At 38.6% G+C, this 21,620-nt stretch overlaps 1 protein-coding gene across 1 annotated transcript in view; it reads right to left on the bottom strand.

The window, feature by feature from the left end:
• The window catches only part of adamts16 (ADAM metallopeptidase with thrombospondin type 1 motif, 16), a 47,468-nt gene extending 27,023 nt beyond the window's left edge, over window positions 1-20,445 (bottom strand). The window contains exons 1-9 of the mRNA XM_015002089.2: window positions 19,546-20,445; window positions 19,310-19,397; window positions 14,978-15,336; window positions 7,022-7,442; window positions 5,923-6,125; window positions 4,797-4,880; window positions 4,248-4,407; window positions 904-1,009; window positions 295-432 (exon numbers count right to left, since the gene is read on the bottom strand). Coding sequence (XP_014857575.2) covers window positions 295-432; window positions 904-1,009; window positions 4,248-4,407; window positions 4,797-4,880; window positions 5,923-6,125; window positions 7,022-7,442; window positions 14,978-15,336; window positions 19,310-19,397; window positions 19,546-19,635 — 1,649 coding nt within the window. The 5' untranslated portion in view covers window positions 19,636-20,445. The remainder of the gene's footprint in view (window positions 1-294; window positions 433-903; window positions 1,010-4,247; window positions 4,408-4,796; window positions 4,881-5,922; window positions 6,126-7,021; window positions 7,443-14,977; window positions 15,337-19,309; window positions 19,398-19,545) is intronic.
• Between the last annotated feature and the right edge of the window lie 1,175 nt (window positions 20,446-21,620).

Raw genomic sequence — 21,620 nt, 5'->3', positions numbered from 1 at the left:
ACATGGCCACACTGCATTCCAGTTGGAGGATTGACAATATTTCTTTTTCTTTACAAAATGTACTCAATCAATGATGCATAATCCAAATGAGTGTTTATTCCCAGTTTAATATGACCTGAGACCAATGCAGTGCTGTGCATGTGCCACGTCGACACAAAACGTCTTGTTACACTTCCACTACAATGTTTTGGAAAACTACAAAGCCTCTAACAAAGAAACATACCTTTAAGTGTACATTTTAATGTTAAGAACTTCTTACATAGATCGGTAGCATTAAAGAGTAGAGCTACTTACTTTAGAAAGCGACTGAGATACTGGCGACTGCAAGGAGACCAAGAGAAGATACCATTGTGACCGGCTAATGTTGGAGACATAATGTTGCCCTCTGACTTTTTACAAACGTTGCCCTCACCGTCATGGACCATTCCAAAGCTGGAGAAATGACAAGTGCACAAAATATTTCCTTACAGGAACATCTGTGCTCTATACTAGAACAATGTGGAACAGAAAAAACGCCACAGTTGTTGGTCAGTAGAAGATATTTGTATTGTTGCAACAGCAAAGACCTAACAAAAAAAAAAAAAATAAGCTTTTTGTTTTTTTGATGCAAATCGTAGAGGGATGTAGAACAATAAGAATTTACTATGCGTGAGGAAGCACAAGTACAGCAATTTTGAGTAAGTGAGAAATGTCATAAACGTCAAATATTTGTTAATATATTCCATGTTTTATTCATTTTCAGTGTTTTTCAAATGACTTATTTACATTACCACCAGTACTTTCCTTTCCATTGTATTCAAAATAAGAATAAACACAATGAGGTAATTTTACTTCAGCTATTGACGTATGCATTTTTCCAGTTTTTGAAATAATTTAATCTCCGGAGATAATGGCAGTTCTTACTTGTGTCCTGATTCATGTGCAATGGTGAAGGCCAGACCCAGGCCAGTGTCCTCATTAACGGTACAACTGCGGTACTTGCTGCACATCCCACTGATTGGAGCAAAGCCTGCAAAAGAATTAAAGCAGTTTTTTTTTTTTTATCCACTTTATGTTCTTATGATATAATGTAATCTTTAAATACAATAGCGTTTGACAATAGGAATGTCTTCATCTGATCCTAAGTGTCAGAGTATCAGAAAATGATTCCAGTTGAGCGAAGGAGTTCCTGACTAAGTTCAATTTACAAAGTCTTTAGCAAACTGCTCCAAATAATAATAATAATAAAAAAAGTATGCTTGAGCAATATCTGATTATTTTTGGAGGATTTGATCTGAACGTGCCTATGGATACATCTTAAACAGCTTTGATCGGTCTTTATGGACAAATTAAAAAAAACATGCAGATCCGAACATCCCTCATTGACAAACTGTGTTTCCTTAGCTCAATTCACGAAGAAACATGACTTCCAAAATTGTAAAAAGAAATCTTGCACTAACTTCTACTGTCTATGAACTGTATGTGTAAGAAAATCAAACAAGGGCATTGCTTAGCAACAATCCCTCCCATATGCTGCTTTTTATTCCACTTAAAAAGACATCCCAACCTCTTTCTTCTATCTCTCATTCTCTATTAAACTGCCTTTGTGCTCGTCTCTGTCCACTCTCCCTCCGTCTCTGCTTTCCTGGCAGACACATATATGCCTGGCTGTGAATCAAACAGGATAATGCATATGGGGGCCCCCTAGCTGTTTTTGTCTCAGTGTTTCTTGGAGATATAGCCTCATGTTTTACTTAATTTATGACTTAGAGCCATTTGCCATAAAGTGCAAAACCCCAAAAGTAATGTCCTCATGTATATATCTACTGTGAGTAATGGTATTAAACATAACTAGGCACACTGACTGTGTGAACTATGAATTAGTCTATGTCAATGTCAGGAAAGGAGTAGGTCATGTATTATATACTGCTTTTGAAATATGGCTGAAAACATTGAGGGAAAGTGATGTATTTTCAACACAAACAAACTTTGTTATATGACGACTGCTTTTATTAGGGGCCATGTTATCTTGCACCCTTGAGAATCAGTCAGCACTAACCTTTTCTTGATTGACAAAAAAACAGACACCTACACACACAATCACATGTATAAAACCTTCAAAGCAAAAACCGAAGCAAAAGGTAAACATAGGGGCGTAAAGTTTGAGGAGCTGTTTGCTGCACTGTCAGAATCAAGCTTAAAATAGGCGACAGAAGTCTCCCTTTGCTAATAATAATGGACAAACTCAGTCCAGCTATCTTTTAATTGCCCGAGGAAATTCTGTAGACTTAAATTGTATCTCTTCTCCTTACTCTTCCAGTCGAAAAGGATTTTTGGGGCTTGTTTACGCTTTTAAATCCTGCAGCTGGTTGTTCACAAAATCCTACATAATCTCCATGCCACTCCTTCAGTCTGCAAAGCTGAAATGCACTTCTACAAGCCAGCCGGTGTGGGGCTGTGACGACCTGAGTAAGTGGTGTAGCAAAGGTTGACTTCTACTTTGCTCATTGCTTTGGTCCAACACTGCAAAGACGCCCCTTAGTCCTGTCTCAAGGTTTTATAAAAAGGATTTCAACACTAAGATTACATTTTCTTTTCTTTTTTTTGTCTGACAGCAAGGAAGACTAACAGTTCCCCCTTTCATATCATCCGTTCATTTCTCTATCTATTATGTCTTTCTATCAGCTGTAAGGTCCCAACTTGAAATGGGGGTCAAAACTGATCCAACAATGTTACTCTAATGATCCGCCTCTGGGGACTGTAATAAACATGTAATCACTACCAAATGCACGGGGTGAGATGCAGTTGCAGAACAAGCTGGAATCATTGCAAAGATGCCGGCATCAGCTGTTCGGTCTCTGGGTACAGAGGAGACATCCTCCAGTTTCCATCTGATCTGAGAAAAATGTTGATCTGCTCATTGATTTTAAGACTAATTATGTCCTCAATGTTATTTTTGTGGTTATTGTGGAACTTTGGTGTGAAAGGTGCCTCTAATTGAGACGGTCCCAAGCACATTTTTGGATGTTGTGATTAGCATAATATCTTTCATTATGTCTAGTGGAAAACCTCACATTTATCCCCTGCAAGCCTGCAAATTGTTACCATCTGGTTTGGAAAGTGCCATGCCAGGTCACAGATTGAGAGGTAACAGGAGCATCCTGGCAGAACACATCAGAGCAGATTTGTAATAGTAGGCTGGTGTGACACCATACTATGCTGTGTATGTTTGTGATTATTTTAAGAGTACACTCAGCTAGTATATAGCCCTAGACTTTTTTTTTTCACTTTAGCTTCACATTAAAATCTAAAACTCTAATTATTTTATTACAATAAGATGATTTTTGATTGGATTTAGGTCAAATGTAGCTTCTTCTGGCTTTGTATAAACAGCGGCTTTCTTCCTGCCACTTTTTCATGGAGACTAGGTTTGTGCATGACTAATAGTTGTCCTACCTGGCTGAATTTTGGATCTTTGCAACTCCTCGAGTGTTACTATTGCCACCTTAGCTCCTTTTCTGATCATTGCTTTCCTTACCTGGCTTCTCAGATTAGCAGGGAATGTTTAAAAAAATATTTCCAGTGGGCCCATACCCTTTGCATTTTCAGTTTATAGATTGACCAGTGATTTAAGGCCTGGGATCTTGACTCATAACCTAACCCTGCTTTAAACTGCTATGCTACTTAAACTCAGATCTCTTTGCTTTGTTTTAGTCCTCACTAGTATTCTCTTACAAACCTCTGTGGCCATCAGCTGGATTTATATTTAAGATGAAGCTACACACAGATGAGGTCTAATAACTAAGTAGTTGACTTATGAAGACATTCCCTTGCACTGTTTTGTTTGGGAGTAACACAGTGAAGAGGGCTAATACAATTGCAGGCTACACTTTTTTTTAGCTCAAAGTGCTAAAAAGCTAGAGGGGTACGACTACTTTTGCAAGGCATTGTACCTTTGCCTTGTTGTACAGTGGCCTCTGTGCAGCACACTGCCTGGCTGCCAGACCTCTCAATGTGGACAGCACATGTTTCCATTACACACACACACACACACACAAAAAAAAAGGCTGTCAGAGCATTTCTTTGACTTGAGAAAAACTTGTGAGTTGAAGTACCGATGTTTGTGTTAAGAGTGCATATTACGTCCTCCAGAGTTCATCGCCACACTACAATCATTACAATCACTACTCATCAAAATTTTAAAGTAAGCGTTCACTATTTTTCAAATTTTGAGCACTCCAGCTGCAATCAGGGCAATGAAGTCATACCAAGGGTATCGCAGGGCTCATTCTTCCAAGAGCAGATGTCGAGTCCCGTGAGAAGGATGGCATGATCGTGGTGTCGGCCTTCTCTGCCCCCGAGAGTCGACTGCCAGTGGCAGAAGCTGTTTAAAGTGTGGTCAGCATGGTGATTGATTACCAAGCCATCCTGAGAGAGATGGTAGATAAGAAAGAAGAACATAAGACTGTATAGTCTTCACTGTTTTATTGCAACACTCCCTAATTCCACCAATATGATCTTTGGATGGATAATAAGGTTCCATCCTTCTATTTTCAAGGAAGGATGTAAAACGCTATTCTCCCTACAAATACGACTAAAGCATGCGTTCCTATGCATCTTGATGTTTATTTCTACTCCTGCCCTCACTTTTCCCTCATAAAACTTACAGCAATCCAATGAAAATAATCCTAATATTTACCCTTTTAGATTAAGAGACCTGACACATGCAGTCTTTTTCTTTCCAAGGCTCCATGCTACTTTTACGTGGCTCAGTTTTGGTGATGTGCGGTCATTTTACTTGGCATGTATATCCTCACCTGCTCTTCATCCAAGAGAACGAGGCCCACTATAACTATGTTTATATTGCCTCCTATGGTGCCATCTTTGAATAGACTGGAAACCTACAAGGAGCACACAAAGAAGACAACATCTATCGACACACATTGTTCGTGCTTTCTTTTATCTATGACTTGCTTTTCAGTGACACATTATGGTAGAGCCGCGGCGTTTGACAGAGATTTAGATTTGCACATCCTACTCTGATCAAAAGAGTCCCGGTGATTCAGCATGTTTTGGCTGCCACCTGAAGGAAACAGTTTCCATGGAGCCTCTGTGTTTTCAGGTACACAACATAAAGTACAGTTATTTTAAATTAGTAATTATAAAACACATTTGCCTTTTCATTCTGCCTCAGGAAAAAAACAGAAACCTATGTGATTACTTGAGTGATGTATTTAATTACCTTTTCAACAAATACCAAATGTTCTTCTTAACACTCCAGAGAGCTGGCAGGTAGAGTTAAGGATTTGGGTGTTTTCTGTGGATCTTCACTCTGTATTTAGGTGACTCCTCCGTGGCGGGCCTACTAGACAGAACTATGTTTTGCAAATAGAGGGATTATCTTTGGATTTGTCAGTCAGTCATTAAGTAGCAAAACGAGCGTGATAGACGTCGCTTGCAGATGAGCTAAGATCAGCAGAGGGACACTGAAAGCCGTTCCGATGACCTCACTCCGGATCAGTTTCATGTTTGTAGATGTGTGCTTTCTGATAGCTGCCTGTGTCTTTCAGGCTTTATAAAAGACATGGATATCCAGTTACTAAACCCTAAGCCTTCACACTTCAAATCAACTGCATGTTCAGCTAAAGTTACAATCTGTACATTGACAACACATGAAAGGACTCTTGAATAAATATACCCAAAAAAGAAAACAAACCACTGCCAGCTCACAGCCTCGTATTTTAAAACTAGTCGACTGTCTTGATCGTTTGGAATATGATAGGCTTCCATGACTACGTTTAAAAAAAAAAGTATGACGGAATGGTCTCCATTTGAAGGTTAAATATTTCCCATATTACAGTGCTGTGATTATGTTACTTAGTATTGATTTAATACATCAGTTTTAGTTTTAAGCTACCAGAATAGCATAGTAATTTCTCTCACCATGTTGAGCACAGTAAGAACATATGTAGTGATGTTCGAATGGCCGTGGTTGTCCATCATCTTTTTGTCAACTACAACCAGCATCTCCACATTGAGCTTCTGACTGGGTTGATCCTTCATCAGCACTGCCCGCTTGTTCCTGGGGACAATCTTATACTCATCTGGAAGGATAAAAACGTTCTCCTCTGGCGGTTTAGGCATATCTGTGAAAAATAATTACAAGACAAAAAAAAAAAAATATATATATATATATATATATGAGTAATTAAAATTAAATAACACTCATTCCAATTTTTCATTTTGTCTCAGCTGATCATATATGTTGGATAATGTTAAGTAATTTGACTTAAGAGTCCTTATTCAACATTTACTTTGGTGAGCTATCGCAAATAGCTGCTTACTGATCTTCATACGCAAGAGTGGGTTTTGCATGCCAGGTAAATCCTCCCTAATTCCACATGCAAAACCCTCACACTGACTGTTTATGTGTGTGTGTGGTTAAATTCTGGGCCTTTGTATAACAGAAGTTGAGGGTTTGTTGCGTCTCGTGTTTGTTTGGTGGTAGAAGACCCTGGTTCATGTCTGTTCATGTGGATGACATGATGAATATTGAGTAACTAAACCTTAAGTCCTTAACGCCTCAAACAAGCGTCATGTTCAGGTAAAAACTACAATCACCATGGAATGTATGAACACTTAAATCAAATCTTTAAATAATGATCCTGGAAAATGAAAGCAAAACACTTCCAGTGCAGAACCTCGTATTTTGAAACGTTTACCGTCCTGATAATTTTGAATGTTATAGTCTACCATGGCTATGTTTTTAAATTTGTGAATGGAATTGACCAGTACAGAAATGCAAACAACTTAAACGTGGGGAAAAAAGTTACATATTTTGACCTAGTAATAAATTTACTTGCATCATAAGTGAAAAAAATAAAAGAAATGTTAATGTGGTATTTCTGCAGTACTTTCTTTCAAGTCATTTGTATAACATGTGGAAACAAAGCGATTGTAGAAATTCTAAATATTTCTAAACACAAAGAGGAAGATGAATGTTGCTGGTTTGGAAAATAAGTGAGAAATTGCCCTTACATACATTTCTTCCTTCTACCACAGAAGTGTTGCCTCTGCCTCTCCCCGTGTCTGTAATCTCTGTGGTGACGGCTGCTTTCTCGATGCCTCAGTTGGTCTCCGTGACTCGTGCCGTTAATTTTCTCGCCCAGGTTTCCGTGGATGTGACTGTTTTGCTTTACGGGTGGTCTGTATTGATCTCTTTTATATGCCGTGTAGGTGGGTTCTGTTGAGGAGAGGAAGCTTCTGCGTGGTTTGTGATGTGATGCGTCAGTGGATCTCCTCTGCAGCTTGTGATAGCTCTGCTTTGACCAGGAGTTTCCATCGCTCCTGTAGAGGATGTGTGGCTGGTGGCTGACAGGAGCGGTGAAGTTTTCCTTCTCTGCCAGGCTACGTGACACCGGTCTTAGAAAGTAGTCTGCGTCCTGCGTTCGGATCAAACCTGACTAGAGACAAAACAAAAAGTTGACTCAGCTTACTCCATTACTCCTGGGCAGACAGTGACTTTTCAAAGAATCCATCAGCAGTGAATAAATATGTCAGGCTTTGGTGTTTTTTATTATCAAAAAAATAGTTAAAAATGATAACAATGGGGGGAAGTTATCCTGCACACTTGGGAGGTAGATTTTTTTTTTCTTCTAACGAACACAGCCTAAGGGCTGAACTCACTTAATAGCTACAGCATGTTACCTCGCTTCTGCTGTTGGTTGAGCTCCTCAACTTGTCTTGGTCAGCAATTAGACAGAATGTGACCTTTGGTCACTCCAGACCTGAACCCATTAAACTTCTGTGCAGCTCAATTATTAGCCTAGGCTCTTCACCCCTAACATCTGTTTTCTTGTTTTAGGTCAGTTGCTACTTATCAGCAAGATCTGCGTAGTGCAAGAAACATTCACTCATTCTCAACTCACACTCTTGTTTACATCTCAGCTTAGACATGTTTACTGCTTTGACCGTGTTAAATGTTCCAAATTAAGTTTCAGAATACATATTTTAAATAACTTGGCAAATCTTTGAAAGCAGCATGGTTGTTGGAGCCAGACATGCTAGTCTGAGTATTACAAAAAAAAAAACAAGCTACTGCGATTTCTATGATTTACAGAAAATGGTCTGAAGAAAAGAGGATGTCCAGTTATGTGTGGATGAAAATGCATTGTTGATGTCAAAGGGAAAAGGAGAATAAGTACCACTTGCTATAACCAGGATATGCAGAACACCCTCTCTGAGTGCACCGCATGCTGAACTTTTAAGCAGACGGCTTACAACAGCAACAGCCCGTATTGGGTCCTCTGTCAGCTAAGAACATTAAAACTATAATTCCCGCCAGCTCACTAAAATTGGACACTAACAGATCGGAAGAATTTTCCCTGGTGTGATGAATTTTAATTTCCGATGTGACATTTCAATGGTAGAATTTTGTCGTAAAACATGAAAGCATGCCTTGTATTCATGGCTCACTCTTGTGGTGGGGTAATGCTGTGGTGGATATGCTTGGCTGTAGGCCTTTTACTACTAACTAAGCATTGTCTAAACATCATAGCCTAACTGAGCATGGCTGCTGGCCATGTTTATTCCTTCATGACCACAATGTACCAGTCTTCTAATGGTTACTTCCAGCAGTATAATGTGCTACGTCACATAGCTCAAGTCTTCTCAAACTGGTTTCTTGAACATGACAATGAGATCATGGTACTTAACTGGCCTCCAGATCTCGATCCAACTGAGAACAATTAAGATGTGGTGGCACAAGGGATTTGTGTCAGTGGTGTGTGGCAAAAAAAAAAAAAAACAACTGTTTGGCAATTAGCTCATTGTTTTATCGAGGTGGCAAAACATTTTAACACCCTATTTCGTACATCTGTGATTACAAGTTTCCTTATTTTAGGATTGGATAAGGAGGAAATTTTTAAATTTTAATTTTTGAGATTAAATTCAAATTCTTAATCTACTGGCAAATTTAATGTTTGTCTTTTTCTGAAAAAAAAAAAAAAAAAGAAGAAGAAGAAATCCTCTAAAGTCTACCGCAGATTCAGTGACTTGGATGCACTTTTCTCTCCTCTTTCATGTTTGTCTCTTTCAATCTCTCCAAAGATGCAGCATATCTGTGCTGACAGTCAGTTGGCTTTGGAGCATTAGACTTAACGCATTTGGCAAATTCTGCCATTTCTTTGAAACACATTTAATTGACTGCAGTCCCTTTTTTTTATTTTCCTTTTGCTGAGTGGAGTGTGAGATCTTTTTGTCACTACAGACAGAAAAATGGGCTGGAACAGATAATAAAAGCTGTCTGATGAAAAAGAGTGTTTGGAGAAAAAGAGTGTTTGTGTAAGTATGAAAGTCTGAACACAGCATAACATGTATGCGCATATGCGGAAAAAAAGAGGCAAAAACATTGTTACAATTAGATGAATGGTTGTGAGTATAAATATAAGTGAATACTTTTTGAAATATGTCAATTTTTATGCCCTCAGAACAGACTCATGGAAAGCAGTTCCTGTGTGCAGGTGTTTCTTTGTCAGCTGCAAAAGCAACCATAAAGTTACTGTTGTTTCCTGACAAACATAATCAGCATGACAGAAGAACGCATTTAGAGAGACGCTCAGAGCTGGAGACAATCTTGGACTGAAGCCCTGTAAAAAAAAAAAAAAAAAGACCTGTGGATGGTAACTTCTCTTTAGCATCTTAAGTTTTATTTATTTATTTATTTATTTTTTAACATTTCCTTGTCGCTACATGAAAATGTTGAAAAAAAAAAAAGTCTTTCAAAATGAATAATACCCTTATGCATCAATTTTCATTGTCTTGCCTCAAAAAGCCGAGAGCCACCTCAGCTTTCTCAATGGCTTAATAGTTTGCACAAAGGTGACTTTTTGTCTATCTCGGGTCACACTGGTCCCAGTTCTACATTGCCAGAGTCATCAGATTACATACCGTCTTCCACTAGGTGCAAATAGCTGTCATAAAATGCTGAAACACTACTTGGGAGGGCGCAAACAGCTGGGCTCTCCAGAGTCAAGACTCACGTAGACAAGCAGCAACAGGAATGGGGGGTGGGCGGGTGAGAAAACTATAACGGAAAGGAAGGAGGGGTGGGGGGCATTCAGTGCATTACAAGGTGCACCTGAATGTGCATTATGTGTCTCTCTTATTTAGTTCTCCAAATTAATTGGGGATTTCCACCAGGACACGACTCTGATCCACCTGAAATCTACTTTACTTGACTAGGGAAACAATGATTGATATTCACACATGATAAAACAGGTACAACAGTTTTTTTTTTTTCTTTCCAGACTTGTTCATGAATGGTATGCAACACATTGGATATAGCAACATGTCAAGACCACACTATTCTCTTTTCAAAGCTCTATCAGATCAGTAGAGCATCCCTCATATAATCCTGGAAATCCCAGAGGAGGGACAAGAGTGCAGCATGAAATTATCACTGCTTCTGCTGGCCTCAGGGCAAAAATAATACACCAGCACTTTTGCAGAAGAAAGAAAAAAAGAGGTTTGTGGTAGAAGTGGGAGAGAATAACTTTGTAGAAAGTCATACAGAAGAATTTGAAGGGAGAATATTAAAGAGAATTTGAAAAAAAATTCCTTAAATGCTAAAATTTTCTTTAGAAAAATGTCTTAAAAAATATCCAAATGTTATTTTTCCACATCCAACTACTACTTTCCACTATACAAATTAAATCCAATTTGGAAAAAAAAAATGTTGTACATCAACTATTGATTCATATAAGGGTTTTATTCCCAAAAATATTCCAATACTAGACTGATATCCGAGTTACAATATTTCTTTGTCATAACCAGTGTCAGATTTAATTATTCCAGTCTGTCACTGGTATTTTTCCAGTTAAAAATGATAACAAAGGGGGAAAATTATTCCAGCTGTTAACCATTTAGGGTTTTGTAAAATAACTACTTTTAAAATTAAAACATTTATGTAATTTACAGTCTGTAAATATACGTAAACCAGATAAAAAAAAAAGTATTTAGAAACTTCACCACACATAGGAACATAACATATACTGTCACAGCTGCTCTTCCCTCCTCGCATTCAGTTAAATGCAAAATAGTTTTTTTTTCACTTTTCATTAAAGACGTAAAGAGTTTCCCTGTCTTCTATCTTTGAATATGGCCAAACTCCACGCAGAGGGACTATATGATAAAAACTAAACAAAAAAGATGAATGTTGCTAAAGTGAAACAATGTCTGCAGAGCACTTTGCTGACCCTGTAATCCCCACCCCAATAAAAGCCAGACAAGACGCAGCATCATAAAGCCGACACAAAGGAGGAACAGAAATATGACGTTTCCTTTCACATGTGTGCGACCATCCAGAGTATGAAAATATTTGGCAGGTGGATTGTGAGCTTAGTGAGACTGACATGTTACTTTTCTTCCACCAATGAATCGGTTGTGAGAAAAGGGACTTTCATGGTTGATCTCTCTACTGTCATCAAAGCTGGAATAACCACTATCTGGGCTGCCAGAAGGGGAAAGTTGAAAAGGCGTCTTTTACTTTACTCCCATCACTCGTCCTTGTAGGGATTTATTGTTGTAAAGACCCTTAAAACCTTCATCTCTTGATCTTTTTTTTTAAAACTATGATTTCTTATGCTTTCTTTTTTACATTTACCAACCAGACACATCTGCGCTCCGTACGGGCTTTGAACCAACAATATTTTTTTTTTAGGACAAAAGACCCAACAATGGTTAACAAAAAGCAGATCGAAGTTGTAACATGGTAAATTGAGGATCACTATGGAGAGTCTGTTGCCAGTATTTGGTTGTTGCCAAACTTGGCCTACATAGGTGCATCCATAATGAAATAGAATATTGCTAAAAAAGATAATTTATTCTGGTAATTAAATTTAAAAAGAAGATTCAGATAGACTGTGACAATGCTAAGGTTTTAAGGAAGCCTCAGTTGCTTTAACAATGGCATTTGGCTCGTTGTTTTTTTATAGGTCTAGTGTCCCATAAATTTCATCACTGCAAAGATATTTGATGGGGTTTTATGCCAGTCCAACAAGCATGATAATCTTGTTGTCATTGATTAATTCTGATATTTGAATCCTTGGCAGTTTGAATATTTCCCAGGTCCTGTTGTAAAATACAAACAGCATCTGGACACAGTTTGTCAGCAGAGGGAAACAATAAGTGGTCTAAGATTTGCTGGTTGATAGCTACTTTGACCTTGGACTTAAAAAAAGCCCCACGGCGAACCAACACTTGCAGATGAAATGTGGACGCACCACACTAGACATCAAGCACCTGGTCCCAGTACTATGAGAACTTGATTTTGACATGAAATAGAAAATGTACAATCATGTCAGTCCACCAAGTGTAGGGGCTGGCACAGTTAGAGCAGGAAAAAGTAATCACTTTCCAAATAAAATCTTTGCATTTCCATGTCATAGGGGAGTGCATGGCCCCTTGTCATGGGCACAGTGTTGCAGTACCAGACAATTTGCCTGCAATGGCTGATGGTACTTAAGTCAGTCTCTGATCCAATTTCAAGACTGGAAGGACATTAGACTACCAGCTTCTTTACGAACAAACATTTAAGACTAATTCCTCCAAACGAAGAGGAATAAATGATTGAAAAAGCATTACTTTGTGTGTAATGAATTGATGTTAGTGTGACATTTTGACTTGAGTTGCTAGACTAAAATTACTCTTGTGATTATGTTCTTATTTGCTGAGATGTACTTGTACATCAAGGAGCAACAAAGGACCAGAAAAACCCCAAAACTTAACTAATGACTCTCTTAAGGACTATTGTAAAGTCAGCAGTCTTCTCATTGCTTGTGCAGGCCGTGGCATAGTATCTCTCCAATAAATGATGAGTAATGAATTAAAAATGTATTCACTGCTTAGTTATTGATGCTGATGTATAAGACATGCATCTATGCATTAAGACATGCTAAGATTATTTCCTTCTAAAACTAGCCAAATCTTCTCGACACAAAAAAACCCCTAAAAATAAAAATAAATAAAACTTGTGTTATAGGTACTTCTTTGGGGGAGTTTAATTTAATGGCTAAATTCATGTTAATACTTATCTTACAATCAGTTGCTTTTGGTGAGATAATGTTGTGAAAATACGTGTTTATAAAAACAAAACAAACATGGTTCGGAGCCTGGTATGAGACATGTGGATATTTTGGGAACTTTATCTTTTCCCTGAAGCTTTAATATCTTTGATTGCAGACAAATAATTGCAGTTCCCCAACTTGCACCAGAAAAATTCCAATTCCCTTTGGATGCGTTGGCCCACTTTGTCCTGGCCAACATCCACCGTGAGAACCACATTTATGGGCACTGCGGCTCTTCATGGCTACATTTTTTTTTTTATTTGGAACTCCTCTGAGCGGATACACATGTACAGATGAACAAGTGTCCCTTGAGATGTGCCATTCGAAACCTCTAGTTTCAGAGGGCAATTCTCAGACACAGCGGTGGTTTCTACAAATCTAAACATTACCAGTATGACTCAGGCTTTTAATACAGTTAAAGACAGAAAAGCGGCAGACTGTGGTTAAAGTGAGTCATGTTATTATGTTAAGAAATGTTCCTTTTGAAAACCGAGAAAGTGATAGGATTTTAAGACTAAGAGGATTATACCTATGTCCATAAAAGTTTATTTTTTTTTATTTTTAATTTTTTTTTATTGAGATGGGCTAAGAGGGCTCAAATAATACTAGAGGTCAGCACTCTGACTTACCAAATGTCATTATTATTTTTTGTATTATATCACATTTGTGTCAGACAGAGACCAGGGTGGTCACTGTTGAAATTAGGCCATTCTTCTGCACAAACTAACAGCATAAGTATAAAATTCTCTTCAGCGATGCAATACCTGAATGAAATTACTTTTATTAAGCTGAGGAGGGGTGCCTCACATAAACTAAATTGTCTCATTAAACCACCAGAAATAAACAGAAACAAAACATGCAGGTGGTGCTTTTACAACCTTAGATGGGATTAAACGCAGTTTATGGTTTCTGAATGTACATTGTTTTTTGTTCTGAAAAGTTTGCCTGGACAAGTGTCACTTCTATAAGGTGCTTTGATACATTTCCACTAATATTACCTCGCGTAAAATGCTATTTGGGGAAAACCGACGTTTCCACTGAGCATCAAGTAATCCAGTGCCTAGTGTCTATTAAGCATTTCTGGGTTAAAATGCAAATTTTCTTCTCTCAATTTACAAACATAACTATAATCTGACCCTGTTGTCTGATTTAATTTGATTAAATCTTAGTCTCTCATTTTTCAGATGATAACTGAAATGGGTGGCTAACTTCTTTGTTTCTTGATGTGTGGGCTTCAGTGTGTTTATATTGTCACACTATTTGGCTCCCAAACTCCTGATTTTTTTTGTAGTTCGGGGAGTGTGATTAAAGCATTCCATGACGAATGTAAATGCTGCCAAAACCTAAACTAAATCAAGATTGTCCCAGAGATGCACTTTCAGTTCAACTGACCTCTTGACAGATTAAAAAAAACAAAACAAACAAAAAAAAAATTAAGTTTGCTTTGGAGCTGTTTTGTTACCTATTCTGCCATATTGCAACTTCAAACATTTATGTATTTATGGTATTTTATTTGATATTGCAGCACAAAATATCGCATAATTGTGAGGTCGATTGATAGATTTTCAAACTAGTTTACAAAACCAAAAATGTGTAGCCAATTGCTTAGAGAACACACTAATTAGTAAATAGAGTCCACCTGTGTGTCATTTAAGCAGCCTAAACCCAGATGTTCTCTGAAGGTTTCACAGTTTACCTAACGAACACGAGAGAACAAACAGCACAGCGATCCCAACTAAATACATCACAGTGAGCGGTAGTAAGGTGAAAAAGTTAAATAAAAGTTCTTGCATAGTTCTGCTAGGCAGTGCATATTCTCGCTTCTATCCAGCCGGCGTAGGCTGCAACCTGATTCTGTGCGTGTTCAGACTCACCATTCCCAGGCATGTGGACAGTGCCACTGAGGAGTTGACCCTTGACCTCAGCGACCCCTGGTAAAAGCAGTGGTCGTCTTGGTGGTAGGCCCTCAGGCTCTTTGTGCCGTTTCTTCCCAGGACCTGAACAGTGAAGCCAGGTGCCATCAGGCTCTCCGAAGCCTCCCTCAGCTCCAAGTGGAAATCCTGGCCCAAGCCCCTGAGCTGGAAGTGGACTGCTTCGCGGCTGCCGCCGGTTTCTGGATGTTCCGCATCTGGAGTCAGGGATCGACGTCGTCTTCTGCGCTTATGATGGGCGATTTCGTGAGAGATGTACACACCTTGGTGGTTAACCTCATATGGGGTTACTATTTCATATTCTGGGTGGAAAATAAGAGAGGACAAGAAGAAATGGGAAAAAGAAAATTATTTATGCAAAATTGTATAAATACTGAAGTCTTTGAATTAGAATGCAGTCTAAGCAACTATATAAGTATCCCAGTCATTTAATGACAGTGTTTACTCTTTGGACATAGAGAAAGTGTGGAAAATGGTTTTTGTCTGACTATCATCCAAAACTTCAGACTTCTAAGGAAGCCTTGAACCTAAACAAGTAAAACACAATTTGAGAAATATGTGGCAATATAAAGCTTGGTCTTTTACTCAGTGAGAGAGGCAAAAATAAGCCCAAATATCTTGGATGCTGCCACAATGGATTCAAAAGGTGTATTATGCTGTAAAGAGAATCTAGGCATGAAAAACACAATAATGATCGAGTCCGCTTAAAAACAACAAAAATAATTTCCTACTAATTTATGCTATACAATCCTCTAAATTGCAATGTTGGTTAATGTTGGTGAAATTCCTTATATGCACAGCAGATTGTTGCAAACCAATGCCATTTGATTCAAGTTTAAAATATCATAATATTTTCACAGCATTGTGTGTTTGAATACATTTTGTCTGTCTAGTTCTACATTTATTTTAGAATTGTATGGATACAAGAACTTAACTTAAAATCCCTGCGGCAGCAATGCTGATAAATCATTCAGTGTGTGAACCTACCACCTCCATGTTTCACCATGGACGGTTAGCATGCGAGTATCGATGTTTTGATTTCCAAACATACCTCTGCTTCTTTAACTCGTTATAGACACAAGTATATTTAGTAACCTGAAAACATCCAGTAATGAGAGAAGTAATTTTTCTGTAATGATGGGGTATTTGTGTGTAGATGTTTTATGAGAGAGATTAATACAATTTGGAATAAGGCTGTAACACAACAGAATGTGGAAAAAGTGAAGCGCTCTGAATACTTTCCCGATGCACTGTAAGTAGGCCGTAACTGAAACAACCCTAGGTCTTAACAATACTACCAGTCTTATATGGCAGGCTCTGGTATATAATTTCACACAATATCCTTTTTCACATATAGATCTACTTTGTTTTCACACTTGGTCTGTTTAAACTCATAGGACCCGACTGCCTACCTAGCTACTAGAATATTTCCTTTTACATAATCCTGAGTCAAAATCATTGAATATAAATTCTGACCAATTAAGTTCAATGTTAGTAGCTTTGATAACGACTGGAATGCAAGAAAAAAACAAACACTTTTTAAAAAAATTCCTTGGCAAGAATGAAACACTTTTCTCCTAAGTCTGTGCTGATTACCACAAAGTGAACATTGTTCTCCTCGCTGTATTCCATCTAGAATAAAAAGTATAACATATTTTTTCCCATTTCTTTTTTATGTTCTCCTTGACCTTACTCGTATATTTCTGCTGGCAGGGTCAAGACATAATTACAAGTAAAGCAGGCTTTTCCGAGACAGACCCTTCTGCAGAATGTGAGTTATGTTAGATTTAGTGTTTTACTACATTTCAGACTGCATAACTGCAGGTCATACAGGAGCATGGTAGGGGGTCACAAGCCTGCCCCGTCAAACTTTTATACACCTTCGGTAAGAGAAACTAATGGACAGTTCCCCAAAATTTGATAATCACTCAGTAACTCCCTTAAAAGCACAAAAAACCCAAAATAACAGCAGTTATGTTATGAATTGTAACAGAAAGTTGCAATTTAAATTGCCTGGTAAAAGTATTCCTGCTCTGTAGTTGTAATGTTGCATCTACAAAGTTCAGAGTAGTTAAGCGTTTTATGTGGTTGACCAATAAAAAATGAAGCATGATTTTGTTTTGAGAGGTAAAAGATTTTTGGTTTTGAAATACAAATCAATTTCTAAAGCGCGCTGCTCATTTGAACAGTGCAGTTTTAAGTCTTCTCTGTGATACACCCTCATCATGAAGGTCGTGTTGTTGCAGTGAAATTTAATACAGGGTTACGTCATGAAACAACGTTCCAAGTTCTGGATGTATAATAGAGTGATGATCATTGGGGGCAATGCAAACATAGGACAGAAGATACTGTTAAACTAGACCAAACTTAAAATGTTTGCCTTACATGCAAAGTGGGACAGTAAGCGAACTTGGCAAATCACTCTGAAATGCCTCCGCCATGTCAAGAGTTTTCTTCAGCAAGGACAGGCTAGCTGGTCAGAGTAAATGGTTACAGAGATGGATCTAACCACAGAGAATACTGGAAGAAAAGCTGCTAGAGAATGGAGTGGAGGTTCACCTTCCAGTTGGACAATAATAACGACTAGCAGCTAAAATGTAAAGGTTTAGATCAAAGTTTCACATTTGAGCTAGACCTCTTATATAAAATGTAGTCAAGACCACCTTGACTACATTTGAGTAGTCAAATGTACTACTCAACTACAACAGGTAGATGACTACAGGTCAAGACCTCTTGTACGCAAACATGTTGAAGTTTGTAGTTACAATATGACAAATACAACTGTTAATGTTCCAAGATGTTAAAACTTCTGAAAGATATTAAACACATTATTACAGTGTAGCACTGACGGAGTCATGGGTCATTTTGTCAGGTTAAAAGGCAATTTAATAATAGTAATCTTGAATGTATTGTGAGTTAGTCATTTTTTTTTTGGTCATGTGCAGTGTGAGCTGCTTTAATAATAAGTAAATATAGTCCAGACACATGGTTTGGCTCTGCAGGCTGGTAGACAGTGTGTCATCACAAGCAGTGCGACTGACTGGGCATTTGAACTTTGTTGTGCAGTCCATCTTCAGGCAGTCATAAAGATCTTGCCCACAGAATGACATACATCCACTCTCATTAACACATACATATATTTTAAGCACCTTGCTTTGCGTAGACTACACCAGTTTCTAGCTACAGCGGAAGGCAACCATCGAGTCTTTAAGTATGAGCCATTGCTCTGTTTGAATGAGTAGAAATGCAGCGATTAGGTGTAAGGTAAGCAAAAATGGATCCTCTCTCACAACTTTGTCCTGCATCATCAGCACAGGCGCACATACACAGACATATGCAGACACCCCCCTCTTCTAGTTAGCAGTCCCACTCCAAGTAAAAAAAAAAAAAAAAAAAAAACAGCTGCACTGACCCGTGTCTGACAATACTCAAACAAAGAGTCTGCGGGAAAAGTGCACACAGACACACAAAGTTTGTCTGCTGACGTCTGCTGAACTGAGACAAGATCTTGCAGTTTGTTAGTGTGTTGGTTTAGTGAGTCCTGACGGCCATTAGCACTGATAAAACAGTGAGAAGTCTGACTTAAAGTCAACACCGGTGTGAGCAGTGGATTTATATCCTCCATTATTTCCATCATGTCAGTGTCAAATATGTTGTGAATGTTTGATGTAGATGAACATCTGACATACCAATGGAAGCATAATGAGGAAGTGGAGTATCACACATAGAAGTGACAATATAATAAGCGAAGTATATTTCTTCAAAAACAAGTAGACTCAGCCTTGAAACCCAAACTCAAAAAGCAGACGAATATGTTTGCTTACACTAAAATTAGCTAATAGCTAATTAGCTAACCAGTGCATTTTCTCAGATCTTTGGTACGGCTTAGAAGTCTTTGGGTAGTCTATTCTATAGTTTTAGTTAACATGTCTCGTACTATTAACTTCATTCATACAGAAGGTAAATCATTTTAATCATTAAAACAATAAGGCGGATAACAGGGACCAGCTGCTGCAGCTGCAGCAGCAGCAGCAGACACTGGCTATTTTCTGCCAGGTTGTGTGTCGCCTCCCCGTGGTGAAGAGAGGAAACGCGCCGCACAGGTGAGCGCTGACTCAGAGATGCACGGAGCAGCGGAAAGACTTTCTTGGATTCGGAGACTGCAGAAAAGCTCGCTATGATAAAAGTACGCTTGCACACGCACGTCACAACACGAAAACTAACATTTGGGATTTAATCAGTCAGATATTTATTAGCTTTTAACACCTGACGTACCTGTGTGGAGAGGCAAATTAAGCGACCGAAGAACCGCCGAGGCACCTTGATACCCGGCACGGTCTGCACCATTATTCAGAAGCACGCTCTGCGAAGAAAAGGGAGAGTGAGCGTGTCTCCCGGAAACCTACTGGTATGCTTTCAACAATTACATTATAATGTGATGACTTAATAGGATCTGCAGACATGTGCGTGCGTGCGCAAAGGAGATAATTAATCCAGTGCAGCAGACTTACTTTGCTCGATGTGACAAAGCAGATGAAGCACAAAATCAACCACCGCGTCAGGCTTATATCTACTCCATGAAAAAGGCGCAACAAAGCCATCTCTTTGGATCACCTTTTTTTATGTATGCAATATATATTATATAAAAAAAAAAAAATAAAAATAAAAAAAAAAAGACTCGGGAGATCTTCCAGCAGCTTGAGTTGAGAAGTCAAACAGCGGCTGCCGCAGTTCGGTGAACAAAGCATCAACCAGTTTTAGATGTAGTCTTCCTTAGATGAACCACTTTGGTATCCATTCCTCTCCAAGCGCAGAGTCCAGATGGAAGAAGAAAGTGCATGAACTCAGGTCCTCTCCCCTGTTAAGTCATGTTTCCTTTTCTCCCAACAACAATCATCCCCACCTTTCCCCCCAGTCTCCCTCAGCACTCACTCCCTCTGGCGCGGTCTGCGTCTCTCGCTGCCCAGTGTCCCCCTGCGGACCACTTGGACTCCCAGTGAAATCATGTGATTGTCATAAATAGGCCGTGATTCTTATTGCCAATAGTAGACTTCTGTGAGAGTCGCACTGAGCCCTTTCCTCAGTGGAGTCTGCCGAGGCAGCACTGTACGTAACAGTGTGTGTGCAGAGGAGTGAGCGCAGGGGGTGGCGATAACTAGACTCCGGCTTGCAGCCAATCACGTTTGGCACCTGCGTTTGTATCGATCGCTCCCGCAACTCATTCATAACACACTGCAGTGATAGACTGGGGGGGAAATGTCCTTGTATCCCATCAAATGAGTTGGCATTAAATATGGTTAAAACTTGTCATGATTACTTGGTGATATGCATGACCAATCACCAATAGCCTACCATTTTACTCATAAAAGAAGCTGTTGTTACACAATGTTCCCAAGATGTTTGTTTTGAACTTCCCGAGACCATGTGCAGATGTGTTAATTTGCTTTCTATTAGCAATTAAGTGATTCGTCAATATTGCACTGAGCTCAAATCAATGACATTCACTTACCATACTTAATTGCAAGTGAATATGTTTTAACTGTTAATTTATTTCAGTACAGTGCGTTTATCTAGCGGCAATTCACAACTAATATAATTTTAAGACATTTTACTAGACAAACAGATAAAATTTATTTGCAGAAATAAGTCATCTGATCAGGTCAGTCATCCAGAGAGATTCAAATTCTATTGCAATTTTGGTTACAATACAGTGCAGTCAAATTTCATTTAATGCCAATTTACACACAGACACACAAGAAATGAAACACAAGAAGCAGCGTGAGTTCACTTTCTATGTTAACAAAAATCTACTTTGCAGCGGTAGCTCCATGTAGTGGCAGCTAAACAAACTACATGTAGTTTGTGGCTAGGGTAATTCCTTCAATTGCTTTGTCCACAATAGAGACAGAGCTACAAAGGAAATGACAAGGCCAGGTGCACCATTTGCATGGTCTGATATCAGCAACACATTTCAACAAAGAAATAATGTGTAACGCTTAAATGCAAAAACAGGAAAATGACTTCAGGAACATTTCACAGATAGCAAAGTTTTCATTTGTATGAGAAAAGAAGTAGCATCTCTTGTAACAACATACATTTAGACAAAATGCATGACGTTTTGTCAGTCTCCTCAGATGAGGGAACATGCGATTCGAAATGGGCGGCACATAATTATAAAGTACTGCACTACTCACATTGTGTTCAGAATATAAGCTCAGGTCCTGCCTTTGCCTGAGTGAGCGAGTGAACATTTCAAACTCAGCAACTCTCACCATAGACTTTCTCATTTTGACTCCGACTGGCACAGTCTCCTGCCTTTGGTGTAAACGAGTAACTACAGTAGCAGAGGCACACTTTAAAAGTCCTATTCATTACCACTGTAAGGCCAAGTTTACAAGATCTCGCAACAAAAAAGACGACAGCATGGTCCCTGCCAGGAAGAGTGACATTTTGTCTTGTTGTGCACATACTGATTTTTTTTAAAACCTTTTATTTTTTCCCACATTCAAGGTGAAAACTAAGAAAATCTGCTTGAGAACAAAACAAAAAGTAAAATGTAATTTCATAGAATTTAATTTCCACCCCT

Source organism: Poecilia mexicana, unplaced genomic scaffold, assembly GCF_051168715.1.
Source record: "Poecilia mexicana isolate PSO_F unplaced genomic scaffold, ASM5116871v1 scaffold_16, whole genome shotgun sequence".
Taxonomy (NCBI): domain Eukaryota; kingdom Metazoa; phylum Chordata; class Actinopteri; order Cyprinodontiformes; family Poeciliidae; genus Poecilia; species Poecilia mexicana.
This window is presented reverse-complemented; position numbering and strand designations above follow the sequence as displayed.